The sequence below is a fragment of the Kogia breviceps genome, chromosome 2 (assembly GCF_026419965.1).
Source record: "Kogia breviceps isolate mKogBre1 chromosome 2, mKogBre1 haplotype 1, whole genome shotgun sequence".
NCBI classification, from domain to species: Eukaryota; Metazoa; Chordata; class Mammalia; order Artiodactyla; family Physeteridae; genus Kogia; species Kogia breviceps.
In genome coordinates, this window is record NC_081311.1 from 135,539,971 (window position 1) to 135,557,214 (window position 17,244).

General features: G+C 36.3%; 1 protein-coding gene across 5 annotated transcripts in view; it reads left to right on the top strand.

Annotated features, from left to right (window-relative positions):
* CSRNP3 (cysteine and serine rich nuclear protein 3) overlaps positions 1-17,244 on the top strand; it is a 188,825-nt gene that overhangs the window by 104,593 nt on the left and 66,988 nt on the right. For 4 of the 5 annotated variants that reach the window (XM_067026223.1, XM_067026224.1, XM_059052398.2 and 1 more), the window contains one exon: positions 8,021-8,191. The exons of the other annotated variant lie outside the window; for it this stretch is intronic. In XM_067026223.1, coding sequence (XP_066882324.1) covers positions 8,044-8,191 — 148 coding nt within the window. In that variant the 5' untranslated portion in view covers positions 8,021-8,043. The remainder of the gene's footprint in view (positions 1-8,020; positions 8,192-17,244) is intronic. 5 annotated transcript variants of the gene reach the window in all.

A 17,244-nucleotide genomic window follows, 5' to 3' on the forward strand; every position in this document is an offset into this window, starting at 1 on the left:
GATGGAGAATCCATGGGTAAATGACATGCATTTGTGCACCTTTTTCAGGGGTAAGCACTCATTTCTTTAATCAAATTCTCAAACTGCAAATCATCAAGCTGCAAAACTGTCGAAATCCAAAGCACATAAAGTGACTCCGACCTCTAACTCAAGGTCATGGGCAACTCTGGCACAAGGAATTCATACATAATTGGGGAACCCTACAATCATTTCTCCAACAAAAATATTCATTAGACAAGAGTGCTCCCAGCATTTTTGGCTTAAGCAGACACCTAGACAAGAGAAGTGTATTTGGCTAACTTGTACTTCTTGAATTGGCAAGCCACCAGTAGCATTTTTCACATTGGTGGTGCCCCATGGAAACACTTTGCAGGATTTTATCTTGTGAATTAATTGCCAAATCCCTATCTTCTTGGCGGCAGATAGGTTAATTTCTTGCCAAATGGGTTAAGGCAGAAATAGCCCTAGTATTGTGAAAGAAGTTATCCTATTTTTTTTAAGAGAAATGCATAAGCATTCTGAGACCTGTGGTGTGATAAGTGTTCAAGGCATTGAAATCTGATACCAACTTCTTAAGATAATGATTATCTTATTTAGCAGAAACTTTAGCCAATAGTCAGTGTTTGATTAACATAACAGTGTAAGGTCATTAGCAGTGTGAGTGTTAGGGCAGAACAAAGATTACTCAAATTCATGTTGTAAAAAATTTGAGGAGGAAAAGGATTGAATATAAATTAACTCGTTTAAAATTGTATCCTGATAGTTAGGAACACATCTGGATAAATAATGATATCCCACCAGAAAATAAGAATAACACAGTATGATATTTTTTTAGCCAAGCTCTCTTTTGTTGAGTATTGGAATAAAACCTACACACCATCAATTGAGCAACTGTCCTCTTCATCCTCTCTCTGGCCCTGTAGACAATCTGGCTGATGAAGTGTAACATTGTGAATAATCTTGCTTTTGCCAACTCAACTTCTCCCACCTGCTATCACAGATGAGCCACACACCAGTATTTTCATCAAATTGTTTGCAGTACTTCTCATCTCATCATTTGAATTTGGTGAAGCAACCAGAAGAAACATCAAAATTGTTTTCCATTCTGCATGAACGTAAAGAATAGGCTGCTTTTTCTATGCAACTTAATCCTGACACTGGTGTTTCCTGTTCAAAGCGAACAGCCTGAGCTTATCAAAGTCGTTGGGAGAGAACAGTCATGGTTTCTTAGCTTTTTGTGCTTGCTGGAAGAATTTGATGAAGATGTAAAATAGATGATTTTGTTCTTTGACAAATCATGAAGAAACATCCTTCATGTCAGGTTATAATGCAGTTAACATGCTCCTTTGATGTATGCCATATCACCAAGGCAGAAGGGTGTTTGTTCATGACCTTTGCAGTTAAAGGTTACTCTCATTTTGATCAACTACAAAACTAGCAAGCAAGCAATGCAAGGGATATACACAGACTCCCAGGTAAAAGTGAACAGAGGGGCTCTAGACACCCACTTTGTTCCTGAGAGAGGACCATGTAAAGCTCCCAGTTTAAGCAGCCTACATGGAGTTAAGGACCTGCCAGGTCAAATGAACCAGGAACTTACAGCTCACCACCCTTTCTTTTATCAGGCCAGGGAAGAAACAGCATCTCACCAAAAAGACCTCCTCATTACCATATAAGGAAATTCTTGCCATGCCAGAATTAGTTCCTTTTAAATTCATTTTTTCCTGTGTCAGTGATAGGCCATGCCTGCCCTAAGCCTATTAACTGTCTCCCACCCCCTCACCTTTTTTTCAGTTGTTTGATAAACTCTTGATTCACCCTAATAATCTTACATATTTTATTTACTGGGTTTTGTCTGATTGGTAAAGGACAGGAATATTCATGTATGGTATTTCCAGTTGGTAGGTGGCATTTTTTTATGTAGATGTTTTGTTGGTTTTATAGTCATTCTCCTTTCTCACCAAGAGCCAAGAGCACCAGTTAGAAGAGATGCAGGCTGCCCAGTTAAATTTAAATTTCAGATAAGCAACAAATAATAAGTAGAATTATATCTCAGGGCTTCCCTGGTGGCACAGTGGCTGAGAGTCCGCCTGCCGATGCAGGGGACACGGGTTCGTGCCCCGGTCTGGGAAGATCCCACATGCCGCAGAGCGGCTAGGCCCGTGAGCCACGGCCGCTGAGCCTGCGCGTCCGGAGCCTCTGCTCCGCAACGGGAGAGGCCACAGCAGTGAGAAGCCGCAAAAAATAAATAAATAAATAAATAAAATTATATCTCAAATGCTATTTATTTTTATCTAAAATTCAAATTTAACTGGGTGTCCTGTTTTAATTTGCTAAATATTTTAATTTGCTAAATCTGGCAATCCTAAAATGATTCTTCTCCAAATCAGACAACTTGCTCTTCAGAACTAGGAGATTGATGATGCTCTTAAGGCATTTTTCCTGTGGTCATTTTGCTATAATGCAGAGCAAAACGTTGGGAAATAGGGACAGAATGTAAGAAGAAAAAGGATTAAACATTTGATGAATATAAATGGGATAGTAAGAACTCAATGAGTTACCTGGGAAAGCTATGAAATTTTTAGGCAGTCAAAAGAGAGGGATATGAACCAGATTCTAACAAATACGCAGTTTAGCTTCAGTAGTTCTTCCAGAGGCATTAAAATGTACATTTTTATCCAGTGTCTTACTCATCTTCACCCTGCAGCCTTCTGGTTTCCAACATTTTTTCCAGAATTATATTAAATAAAATAATTGTATTTACTTATAACCATAGAAAATCTAGTGCAGTTTATCAGTATCTTTTTGAGGAGAAATGGAAACATTTATACTTTTCTACTACTCTTTCTTTAAATGTGTCCAGAGACTTCTTACATCTAACACAAATATGAAATAAATAGTATATGATAATTAAGAATAACAGGTATACAAGATTACAAGATGTTTAGTAGCGTTTTAAAATAAAGTAGTTCTTAATTGAATTTGACAATAGAAAGGGCATTTAGGTGTAGGGAAAGAGGAATCCCAAACTGAGAAGCTGGCCAAGTGTTGAATTCATGGATGTTTTGCCGAAAGCCTTACTTTCGGTTTCAAGGTTTGTAGGATTCGCTTGCAAAATAACCACTCTACACTCAGTTAAACAAGAATTTAGAGAGAGTTTATTGAATTAACAAGTTACAGTATACTAATTAAGAAAAGAATGGTATAACTAACTAAGAAAGAATAGTAAAGGCAGAGGTTTATACATCACTGAATTGGGAAAGCACCTACATCCAGGTCCAAGCAGCGCTGGGAAGTCCCTTGAACAGCAATCTGGAGTCCCAGTTGGGACGGTCCTGGGCCGTGCGTCCACCCCTCGGTGGTGAGACTTCAGTTTGCCCCTCGAAGGAGCCCAGCTTTTAGCACCAGGCCGCAGGCTGATAACAATCAGCCTACTTGCAAGTTTGCAGCTCTGGTTGTTGTCATAAAAGCCTTGGTCTTAACTCATAAGTTTTGGAATGTTCTTGATTCCCCAGCGGCGGGCCAGACCCTCAAGGTGAAAGAAGTCCCATGACTTACTCTCTATCTTATCTAGGGGTTTATTATCGATTCTGGCCTGGGTGTAACTCAGCAGTTTGGCATGCAGTCAGCTTTAGCATCATTGTCCAGTCAGAGAGAGGCCTGGTGCTGCCTCTGAAGCCTGAACAAGACTACTTTACTAGCTTCCCCAACAATGGACTATATTAATAAGTGAAAAAGTTAGATAAATCAGTGTTAGACAAGGAAAGAATATTGGCTTTGTAATGCAATTACTGAAGCCTCTGAGGGAGGTTCTCTGAGGTGATAGCAAATTGGCTGGCTCCTTGTCCACTGGCCACATAGTCGAATGGTCGCAGGGCTGACACCTGACCCAAAATGGGCTAAAAGGTTGCTCATGCTTTGGAACATTAAACTTGAACTGTGAGCCGTAGAAGTTGCTGGGCTTAAACCTGGTAACTGTGGTGCTCTAAAAAAAAGATCATGGAATTTCTACAACCTTAATCCCAGAAGCTGTCCTTATTCCTGTAGTTCCTCAGTTTTTCATTTCAGCTCTATCTTAGATTGCATGAACTAGTTCAGTATTTTTCCAACAGATGTCTTTGTGCTTAAGTTAGCTAGAATTGGCTTTGGGGTTGCTTGCAAGCAAAAAAAAAAAAAAAAAAAATTATATGATGTTTTGAGGTCAATTTCATCTCATTTTAATTCTCATCTAATCAAATATGCCAGATATTTTGTTACAAGAGATAGAGTGGTGAATGAGATGTACATGATTCTGCTTATGGAGCTTTTAATCTATCAGAGAAAGTAGACACTGACAAAATAATTAAAGTATGGAAATAGAAGGGTTTCATTCATTCATCAAATAAATATTTATTGAGCCTCTATTAGATATAAAGCATTGTTCTAGACCCTTGGAACATCAGTACAGAGATCCCTGCCCTGGTATCGTCCAACAGGGGATAAAAAATAATTAGTGAACTTAAAAATACATAAATAAATAATATGGATTTAGGAGGTGGTAAGTGCTGTGGGAAAAGAAATCAAAAAGTAGATCGGAAAGAGTCATGCATACATCAAAAGGCTTAAGAGTCCAGAGAGAAAAAGCAGGTTGGAGAAACTGAATTATTATTAGCGCTGAAATACTGGCAACAAGGCCAATGGTTCAAAAAGAAGATGAAGTTAGCCAGAGTTAGCCAGAGTATATTGTTAAGGACTTTATAAGCCATTTTGAGGATTTGGAACTTTATCCTAAGGTAATCCAAAGCCATTGAAGAGTTTTAAGCTGATGAACATGATCACATTTGCAATTTAAATTTATCATTATGCCTCCAACCTGGAAAACCCATTGAAAGCAAACAGTAGTGGATGGGAGAGGATAATTAGGATGTGGTTGTCCTAGTCCAAATGAGAAATGGTGATACCCTTGACTAACGTGTGTTTCTTGAATTGGAAAATGGTAGCTGTGTTTCAATGGCTGATACCGAGACTTAGATTCTCAGCTTATCATATTTAATGTAAATTAATGCCTGTTCAGGTTTATCTTCTGTTCTTTGAGCTTTGATGCTGTTTGCCAATTTGAAATGTTGACCACTTTTTCACTGACTTCATACCTACCAAGTTGAATTATGCCTCGTCTTTGGGAACAAAAATATATTATTAAATGACTATTTAAGAAGCTATGGCAGCCACAGGACAAGCATTGATTCTGCTCACTTGCATCTATACCTAGCTAGCCACCTATTGTCATCCTCAAATTCTGAGAGAACCAATACAGGGTACAAGCAAACCAAGTATATACAACTCCTTTATTAACAGGGTCTTTCCCCTACATTCTTGTATTCTTTTCTTTCCTAGTGAGCTAGTATAGATGCTGTAGGAGAAAACCACATGCTCCCTTTACCAATTCCACTGTTAGGTCTTGATCAAGGTTTATATACTTGTAAGCAATAGGTCATCTGGCCCTCATAATTCGTTACGACACCTTGTTACGCTCACATAATATTTTTTAAAGGCTGTGAAACTAGACAGGTGTTAACGCTTGGTTGCTGCACAAACAATTTAGCACTTAACCAGTTTCATGGGTATAAGTTAAAGTTATGCCCACGTGTAATTATTTGAATGTTTAATTTCCAGCATAGATACTAATCCCACCTTAAACAGTCAGTTCCTTTGTCCCTTTCACCTGGGAATAGCTCAGGCTCTTTCAGTCTCAAAAATGTAGACAGAAATTACAGCCAACCTTCAACGTCATTGCTTCAAGTCTTGCCATTACAAATGTAATAACAAAGGGAAAAGAGACTTTTGAATTCCCTTATCATCCCTCCAAAAATTTCCCCTCTCATGCTTGAAGAAGTGAGAAAGGAAGAGAAGAGTACCACGTACCACATTTTGCCATATTTGAATATAGTTCCCTTTGGTCCATTTGGGTATTCTTGAGAAATCTGCCCTTTCTTAAGGAAGCTGGGGGAGGTCAGATGGGAAAGTGGAGCTTAAGGACATGGTTTTTAACTGTTCCCATTGCAATATCTTATAAAAATGTACTTTTTAAACATGGGTTTCCATTTTGTATTATTTTGTGTCTTGGTGTCTCTCCCTCATGAATTACTTTGCCTCTTGTTTGAAGTGAACAATTTTAAAACTTATCTCCTGTCCTACTTTTATTTCAGGAACTTAAAATATCTGTTTTTCTCTCTACCCTCTCAGATATGCATGAACATCTTATGCATTTCACACTCTTTAAGATGGAGAAAATAATAAGCTAATCTGAATAGTGGTAAAATCAGTCAGAGTAGAGATTTTATTCTCAAAAGAATAGACAGTGTAGTATCTTGTTATTGCTATCAGTTATCTCTATTGTTAATATAAGTCATGAAAAAGACATAAATTAGTAAAACAAGGCAGTAGAACATGAATTTGCAGGTTATTCTCAATTCCATGCAGCCCAGCATAGTGGATGCTTGCTCCTTGGGAGCAGGTAACACATTCTACTCCTTTTTCTATCCCCTACTCCACCCAAGGAGGCAAGCATATGCATACCAGTTACTAAACACGTGAAAAGATGAGTAGAGTAAGTTGAAATTAATGATACTTAAGAGACATCTAGTACTGTGCTTATAGAATTCACACCAGTGATGGACCAAGAAGAAGATTTTGACTAGGAATTGAGTGCTGAGTTATGTAACTCTGTAGAGCTGGTGTGTGGACACAGCCAAGGAAGGAAAAGTCCAAGGAAGGAGAAAAGTCCAAGGAAGGAAAAAAGTCCAAGGAAGGAGCTACTGGAGAACAGACTGGAAATTAGACAAATGGCCCTCCAATTTGAGGATGTATCAGAATCACCTGGAGGGCTTCATAAAGCAGAGTCCTAGGCCCTACCCTCTGGGAGTTTCTGATTCAGTAGATCTGGAATGAGGCTTGAGAATTTGCATTTCCCTCCCAGGTGATACTTATGCTGCTAACCCCAGTAGCCGACTTTGAAAACTACTGAATTAAAATTTGGAAATCTGGCCCAGCTAAGGGGATCTGGTCAGGCTGCCTGCTCTGTGATCTGCATAGAGAAGGGGTTATTACAGAGATTTCTGAGGGCAGTGCCTAGATAATGTAACTAAGAGCTCAAAAGAGAGTTAAAATCAGCTGACATAATGAGATGGAAGATAGAATGCATGGAGTCAATTAAGCAATACTTTCAGCTAAGTTAAATTAATTTAACAATGTAAGACCATCACATATATCTAAGCTAATTTATATATAAGTTATTCCTGAAAATACTCTTACACTGCAAGGAAAGTTTATGCCCTTCAGCTGACTATGTATATGTCAAGGTAAATTGGGAAGGTGGAGAAAGGGCAGCTCAAGGAGAGGGGAAAACCCATTCATCCTAGAGAAAGGATTTAGGAGAACCGAACCCACTCCCCACACCTCGACTCTTCCCACCCAACTAGTGCTACGTCCCAACTAACTAGCCTTAGGAGGTTTCCGAAACAGTAGCAACAGCTTCAGCAACCAGGTGTCATAGGGACATGCTTCACCTTATTGTAATATTTCCATGGAAACTACCTAAAATTTAGACCTGATTTCATATAGTGCTCAGCTATTTCGGTTTCTTACATTTTAAAACTTGAGTATGAAGTTTTTGTGTATTTACATGTGTTCCTTCCAGCAATCATTTAGGACTTTGGGGAACATTGGCATTTATTTTCGATACAGAATTTTATGGACTTAGGTGGATTTTCTCAATTTGCCAACAAAAAGGAATAAAGGTATTGCATTAAAATGAACTATGTCTAAAAAAGTTGATACATTTTGGTAAGCAAACGGTCAAATGCTCATATTTAATTTAATTTTTGTTAATTTGAAAATGTTTTTTAAAAAACTGCTTAGTGATCCTTTCAAGGGAAAGCTCAGCTCATGTATAAAAAGCCACATAAAAATGACTCCGGAGACCTTGGCTGCACATCCAGCGGTCAGATGTTTCAATGCTTCGTTGCTCCCGTTCCTGCTACAGGTACATGTGACAGCGCTGCAGCGATGAGTGGAATTTTAAAGAGGAAGTTTGAAGAAGTTGACGGTTCCTCCCCCTGCTCCTCTGTGCGGGAATCAGATGATGAAGTTTCCAGCAGTGAAAGTGCTGACAGTGGGGACAGTGTCAATCCATCCACTTCTAATCATTTTCCCCGTGAGTATGGAAACTATACCTGAAACTGACTGTCTGCTTCTACAGTGAAAATAATTGTATCATCTTGGTCATTTTTTAACTTTTATTACGAGTTTGTTTTGGTTTTTACAATTGAGCTAAAAACAAAACATGATTAAGTAAAAATGAAATATTTCTGAGGCGTCAGTGGGTTCCTTTATTTAGAATGCTTTTAGGAGTGGATTATTTCATAGTGTTAACCAACTGATTCAATGGAAAAAATGACATTTTATTATTATTACTTTCCAAAGGAAGCACCCTACTCCAACAGTAGATGGGGAAAGATAAGTCCAGGCACAAAAAAAATGTATCCTCACGTAGCTGAAATGATATTCTAGAAGGAAAAAAAAGTGGGAAGGATGTTATCTGGCAGTGGAAGGTCTAGGTTCAGTGGGAAAGAGCATAGCCAACCATGCGTTAAGAAATGAAAAAGCACGGGCTTCCCTCGTGGCGCAGTGGTTGAGAGTCCGCCTGCCGATGCAGGGGACACGGGCTCGTGCCCCGGTCCGGGAAGATCCCACAGAGCGGCTGGGCCCGTGAGCCATGGCTGCTGCGCCTGCGCGTCCGGAGCCTGTGCTCTACAACAGGAGAGGCCACAACGGTGAGAGGAGAGGCCTGCGTACCGCAAAAAAGAAATGAAAAAGCAGCAAAACTCTCCCAAGTGTGCGAGTGCTGTTTAGACCTCTTTTCCACTCATCCCTTTATTCTCTTATCCTTAAGAATAATATTTAAAGCCCACAAAGAAAAAAAAGGTGTATGCTTTCTCTTTTTCCTTTTTCCGCCACACTGTAACATCACTCCTTCCTGTCAGAGAAGGTGAGGTTTGAAGGACTGACAGGAAGATTTTGTAAGGAAATACAATCTACAAGCTAAAGGAAACTGACTATTAATAGCTAAATAATCTTGAATTTATATTTACAAAAGGAAGATTTTAATATATCAAGATATCATGATAGATAACTAGTCTTAGTTTTTTTATTTTTCAGTTAAGTAGCTGATTTGATTAATATGTGATTCCATAACATAAAATTTATTTTGGAAATGTGACAACGCAGAAAACCAAGAGAATTAACCATATTTTTAAGAGGTAATAAGGAACTCAGTAAAACTATTGAACACGAAACAAACATACAAAATCAACAGCATTCCTTTAAGCAAGCAAAATTAATAGAAAATATAATGAAAGGGCAACTACACTTATTATAATAGAAAAAAATGATCAGATATTCAGGGACAAGGTTATTGTGTGATGTAGGTGATCTTCAAATACGTTTACATATATCATTATGATGTGACATGAGCTTGTGTTTTGATTCAAAAGAAGATATATGTTTACCTATTTGGCCTTAATATTAACAGTGATAATAACGACAACATCATCATCTGACAGGGTTCTGTGAAGATCAAAGAGCAAGTGAGATAATACATATGAAGGAACTTTATAAAATGTCAAGTACTAAGCACATGTTATATTAAAAATTATTCTCATAGCTAACATTTACTGGGTACATGCTGTGATTCAGTAGTTTTATATACATTATTCCTACTCTTTATAGCAATCCTGGAAGTACCATTACCTTCAATTAACAGAGGAAATGACTGAGGATCAAAGAGGCTAAACATCTTGCCCAAGATCACACAGGATTAAAGCCTAGACATACATATATACACACACACATATATATATGTCCATATATTTATGTGTTCCACCCCATAGGCTTCACCTTTTTCATTATCTCATTCCGCCCTTTAGTTATGTAATATTGGACATATCTTTAAAATGGGATTTATTGTGAGTTAGAAAAGAATACTGGAATTAATGGAGAGACAGATTATGTTTCTGGATATAAAGGTAAATCTGTTAAAGCTTTCCACATTAATTTATGAATATAAAAGGATAATCTCAATAAAACCCTCAACTGGATTTTCTTAGAAGGTGATGGAATAATAAAAATCCATTTGGAAAAATAAGCTAATGGGAACAAAGGGATATTTTTTAGAAGCCATAAATGTTGAAAAGCCACTCCAGATATCAAATAATAGTAGAAAATTATATAGTTTAACATTTTTGGTACCATGTTAGAGCTAGGAAAATAGAGAAAAATCTCATCATAGTATAGATAAGAACTATATATATATATACACATATATGTATATGAATAGGGCATTATAAAACAATGGGAAAGAGGAGTATTTAATAAATGATTTTGGTATTAGAGTTTGAAAAGGAAAAATTTAGATACACATATCACAACATTGCCAAAATACATTTCAGATGGATTAAGTAGACAAATATTTAAAAAAATCAAATCACGGGGGAAGTTTCATATTTGGTAGGATTGTTATCTGAGTGTTGAAGTAACATAAAAAAGTTACATTGCAAAATACTTAACATATTTATATAAAAATATTAAACATACCTGATCCCCCCAAAAACCCAAAGTAAAAGTAAAAGAATCTATATTGGAAAAAAAATATTTGCAGTTAATATGGTAAAGCGTTACTGTCTGAATAACGAATAAAAAAACACATAAAATTTTATATAAATTAAGATACACATCCCCAAATATAATCTACATGATAGGAAATATGATTAGCAAATATTTTGAAGCATTTAACACCAGTAGTAATAACAACACGGATTAAAATAATACTAATGAGATTTCATTAGTATGAAATCATGGAAATTTCATCTCCTTGAAGTTAGTGTTCCTCCCTCCAACAGAAAATACTAACCACCTAAGTGCTGGTGAAGGTCGCAGTACAAATTTTGCATACATCCATATTGCTGTTGATGGCAATGAAATTTATAAAAGTGTCTGTTTAGTACTTTGGAAATATAAGAGCCATAATGATATTCATATCTATAAGTCTGTACTTCAGAGAATTTATCTGAAGGGGGCAACATCAAAAACATGGGGAAAAATGCATAACTGAAAATGTTGGTAGTTGAGGGAAATAACAAAAAATGGGAACTGGAGCAGGGAAGAGGAAGGTAACATGTTTAAGAGTGGGGAAATGATGCATTAAGTTATGGTATCTTATACAATTAATTCATTTACATGATAGGTGTGAAGACAGGAGATAATGTTAAGAAAAGCAGAACACAAAATTTTACCTATCCTGTTAGGGAATGTCTCTGTATCATAATTTCAAAGAATGGTAAGGTGCTTTAAAAACTGAAAATGATTTGATTTGTTGAAGTATTAGAATGATAGATTAATTTTAATATTTATTAATTTTTATTTCAGTTAATATTTATACATCCCACAACAAAGAAATTTTAAACTTAAACTAAAATGATAACTGTAGTTCTGATTGTGTTTATGTAAGCAAATGTCATGATCAGCTAAATCATGCAGTACTTCAGCTAACTAGTAAAGGGTTTTTATGAGTTATGTCCAACAGATGTTATTTTTCCTGTTGAAGAAAATAGACATATTTTGTGATGCCCAAGAATTTACTGAAATTTTCAGCTCATCATTTATTATCAGTGGTAGTTGGCAATGGTTAGTTTATGAGATTGCTGATTTAACTTTGTATTAAATGAAATCTGGTGGAGACTTTTCATGATTTTTAAAGATAATTAAATGATTGATTTAATAAAAAGTGCCTTTTTGATTTAATAGCCTGTTTAGTTCACCATATTCACATTATGGAGAAGGAGAGAAAGAAAAAGTGAGAGAAAAAAAACCCCAAAAATAAAAAAACAAAAATTCTCTCTCAAATATTTGCTGTATAAAAGACCTGAACATGTTAACCAATGTAAAAGAAATAGTTTAAAAGATTTCTTGTTTCTAGACATGTATTTCAGATTATTTGCTAGCCCCAAATTGATGCACAAATTTTTATAAAATGTTTTATTTATTTTTTCAGCTAAAGTACAGTGATCTTATCTGCATATGAATCTATGAACATACATTTTTAGAAATATTGTTATTGATGAATTTTATTTCTTTAATATATTTTTCTCCTTTCAAGAAAGAAAGTAGTTACCTTAGAGTAAAAAAGGATTTTTATGACTATCAAATTTGTATAGTATTAGAAAACCAAATTTAGCTTCACACTGAGATCTTTTAAGATACAGTTATTTAAATCTCACTCATCATGAGCTCATCTTTCAAGTTTAAAATGTCAGATGCACTCAGTGCTTTATAAGCATTAACATATTGTATAACAACATTTTGTTATCATTGCAAATATAGGAATTGATAAAACTGTGTGGCACAAGTCAGCAGCTATGGTAGTAGAAAATTCCATCTATTCTAAGCTTTCTATAAGTTATTCAACTTGCAGCACATTATGATATTAAAAGCTTTGAAATATAAATCAGTAAAGGCATATGGCTTTTACCTTGGACTTTTGAGTTTTGCTAGGCAACTGGCATACTTACCAGCAATGAACCAAGGTCATATCTTATACTTCCCTTGAGATAGAAGTAGCTGGATTCTGTATTGCTGTGGAACGCTTTGTTTCATCAAATCCCTGTGGCTCTATAGCCAAATCAGCCTGTACTTGAGTGCTGTCAAAAGGAGAGCTACAAAGAAGCTGGAATGATTTTCTTTTTCTGCCCTCTCAAGGTTCCTGGCACTTCACACGAGTAATGAGAAGCTGTGTGATGAAAGGAACACATTTTTCCTGAAACAGAGTGTTTCTGCAGATAAATATATAGTATTTAGGAAGTAGAAATATCAAAAGGCAAAATGATAGGTATTCTAAATTGCACATGAAAACAGGTAGTGGATGTTTTATATAGGGATAAGAGTTTCTAATTTACACTTTCACATTCTTGGGTTCATTTGATATCCTAAAGTTGTTGTGTGATTAGGAGCCATTATTGTACCCACTTTATAAAAGTAGAAATTAACATTCAGAGATATATTATTAATTTATCCAATGGCTGAGATTTTAATCTGTTTTCTTCCCTCCTTCCTTCCTTTCTTTCTTACTTCCCTCTCTTTTCTCTCTGAATACACAGGGCATAAATACACTGCCATGTGTACCCAAGTCACAGTCTTCCTCCAATGTCATTTCCCTCGCAATGACTGCACATTTCATAGTGGGATTAGAGATAAAAAATCAAAAGAAGTCAGATCTTGACATGAAACTTTGTGGTGGAAGTATGACTGAAACATATCTATTCTCTTTACCAAGCAGTTAAAATGCATTGAAAATCTAGATTCAGTTTTGACAAATATAGTGTATCTTATGTTACAGTCTCTGTGGTAGGTGCTTTCAGACATGTCAAAATGATAGACTACAAGTAATAAATACAACTCAGAGATACAGTGACAGATCATGTCTACTCAGCATTGTGGTATTAATTTGAGAACTTACTATAGCAAAGACAAACATAGCGATCTATCCCTAGATCAATGATTTTTCAAACAATGGAGGAGTGTTAAGGCAGAAACTGAACATAGAAATTTTAGGGAAGTCTTTGAGCAGGACTTAGGACCACATGACCCTCAAAAGCTCCTTACTACCTTGTAATAATATGGTTCTAAGAACAAGGATCAAAATAGCATCTTAAGTTAGAGCAGACACCAAGTGGGAAAAGATAAGCAGCGTAGGTCAAGGCACCTCTGATAAGCTATTAAATTAAGACATCTCCAGACTCTGACTCTCTGCAGCTCCTTATATTGTAAAAGAACCAGATAGCCTGGCCTTGTGAGATCAGACCTGGAACCAGTTGCAGATCTATTATTCTAGGTCATGTCCCTATCTGAACACCAGACATGGACCAGTTGAGTCATTAAGTATTAAGTTTAGTTTAGTGGAAATGTGGGAGTTTAAGTAGTTGGGATAATTATGAGTGGAGGAAATAGATACGAGTTAGTGGTCCATTTGGAAACTACTCACTTGAATGTACTATAAAAGCCATTGGCTGATACAGTGGAATTGTTTTCAGATCATTTCATCTGAGAGATCCAGTATGATAAATCAGAAATAGTCAACCATTGCTGCCTCCTCTGACCTTACTTAGACCATCCTTCAGGTTGAAATGTCTTCTACTCTGCCTCTCAATCTCTAACTATAAAGTTCTGTACCTGCTGCAAGGCTCATATCAAATATTTCTTTCTCCATGAAGACTTTACCACGTCTCTCATGATACTCATCCTCTTTGCCTGAATCTCCCAGTATTTCACCAACATTCAAATCCTTTGGCAATGGTTTTCTAACTTCTCTCCATCCCAGTATTGCCCACCAAACCATGACATCAGTAGCCATGTGATGGCTCATTGAACCATTAGCCTCATGTTTCCTTGACCACCTCTATTCTGGAGTCTTCCATTCCATTCATGTCCTTTACCTCCACTCCATATAGCTGCTTCCGTCCACAGCTTCACCCAGGATAGTTCTATAAACTAGTACAGCTCTATCACCAAAATATCAAATTCAGTGTTCCAAACTCAGATCATAACCTATTTTCCTTCCACTTCCTTTCTCCACCTACCCACTTTTTTACCTCATCCTGTTTTCCCCCAACAAAACACCCATGTCTTGTCTTTACATATCTTTCCACTCCACCCTTTACATTCGCTCCATTATTTCAGCTTTTTTTTTGGACACTTAGACTCAACCATTTTCCTCCCATATCCTTCACTCCATATTTCTTTTTTATTCAAAACATCCGAACACTTTAAGGAAGTTTTGGAGAAAATGACGAAACTGTATGTTTTCAAACTCAGCTGCCTGTTAACTGCCACAAAATATCCTCCTAAGGTGCCCATGGTGGTTTTCTCTTCTGTCTCAAAGAGCAGAGTGTTCATCAGACTCATCAAGTCCCTCCACCTCCTACCTCATATTCAACAGATCACCTTGCCTTCACTGTGAATGCTACCTTCCTGTTTGTCCTTATCTGCATGTCCTTACATTCCACCTTTAAGCAGGGCTGTCAAAATGAGTTTTAAAGGAATGAGTGTAAGCTCATCAAAGGCAGGAACTCAGCCTTTGTATGCCCAGTATCTAGTAGGCACTTAATAAATATTGGATAACAAATTGAACTGAAGAGTCAGGTTTATATATATGTATACAACATACGTGTGTGTGTATATATATATATATATATATATATATATACAACATACGTGTGTGTATATATATATATATATATATATATATATATATATATATATACTGTTGAGTGAAATACATAAGTTGCAAATAAGACAGTACTTACATAATTAAAACACACAGACAACACTCTATTTTATGGAAGTAAAAATATACATAGTAAGGGCTGATACACAACAATGTGAGGACTGGTTCCTCTAGAGAGAAAGGATAAAAGAAGGGGTGGTGGCTGCTTTAGCTGTACTTTCTCACTTTCACTTATATTTTAAAAGGAGCAATCTAAAATAAGTATGCAAAATATTAACATCCATTAAATATGGGTAGTAAGTACGTTACATCTGGAAGTTACAAATATTTTATAATTTTTAGCAAGTTTTACGTATCTTTCACTTGGGATAAAAGTCTACGGATCACCCCACTATCCCCATCCCCATTATTTTCTTTCTCAGCACTCTGTTTTTTCTTTCATAGCACATACCACAATTTGCAATTATTTTATAGTGTATATGTTTACTTTGTGTATCTGTTTTGTTTACCATTGTATTCCTAATAGGAAAAGGCAAAAGAGCCTTGCAGCACATTAGAAACTTCCAGGCCAAATTTGGTCGTTAAGTAAAACTAAATTTAATATATACATTCAGAGCCTTCCTCTTGTCCACAATGATAGTCAAGTGACGTTGTCAAATTTTTTCCTGAAATCCTTTCACATACCTTCACTGCCTATGTCCTGAAATGTAGGGAGCCATCTCTTCTCCAGATGTCAGGCTCCAGGCTGCACAGCGATATCTAGAAAAATCACCATTGAAATTTGCTTCTTGTACTTATAAAATACACTATACTCTGTTATACTGTATATACAGTAAATCCCACATAACATTTTTGCCTCTTCTGTGGTGTTAATATAGAACATTGTTTCTTTATTTGATTATCAGTGAAGTAGCTGCTTGTGTTTGGGAGCTATTGTAAAAGAAAAATATTTAGGTTTGCTATGATTTTGCTTTCCCTAGTGCATCAGGTGAATTTGTGAGAATGAGACTCTACTGCGAATTCCTTCGATTTGTTGTAACTGAAAAAGTCACAACCGAGGAGCCAGAATATCCACAATCTAGTTTTAGTTCTGTTACAAGTAGCTCTGACCATGATTATATCATGTTTTTTCATTTGAAAAATGTGAAAATAGATTGATTTTAAGGTATTTTAAATTGCATAAGATTCAGGTAATCCTTTTTCCCTCCAAATATAATATGCCTCTGATAGTCTTTTTCGCTTGAGTTATTTATAGTATTGTATTTGAGGACATCTTTGTGTTTTCAGTGTTTATGCTTGTGTACTATTAGTGTACCTATATACAAGTCCAATAGAATATTCCATCTGGTGCTTTTAGTTTGTAGATTCCACCCCCCAAAAAGAAGGCAATCGTGAGTTATTTTAATTGATGACATTTTGGGCTGTCTTGATTAAACAGATAATGCACTCAAAGAATAGTACATTAGAACTGTAAAAAAGACAGTTTCTTTTTTTTTTTTTTTAACATCTTTATTTGAGTATAACTGTTTTACAATAGTGTGTTAGTTTCTTCTTTACAACAAAGTGAATCAGTTATACATATACATATGTTCCCATAACTCTTCCCTCTTGTGTCACTCTCCCTCCCACCCTCCCTATCCCACCCCTCTAGGTGGTCACAAAGCACAGAGGTGAACTCCCTGTGCTATGCTGCAGCTTCCCACTAGCTATCTAATTTACATTTGGTAGTGTGTATATGTCCCTGCCACTCTCTCACATCGTCACAGCTTACCCTTCCCCCTCCCCATATCCTCAAGTCCATGCCCTAATAGGTCTGTGTTTTATTCCCATCCTACCACTAATCTCTTCATGATTTTTTTTTTTTTTTTAGATTCCATATATATGTGTTAGCATACGGTATTAGTTTTTATCCTTCTGACTTACTTCACTCT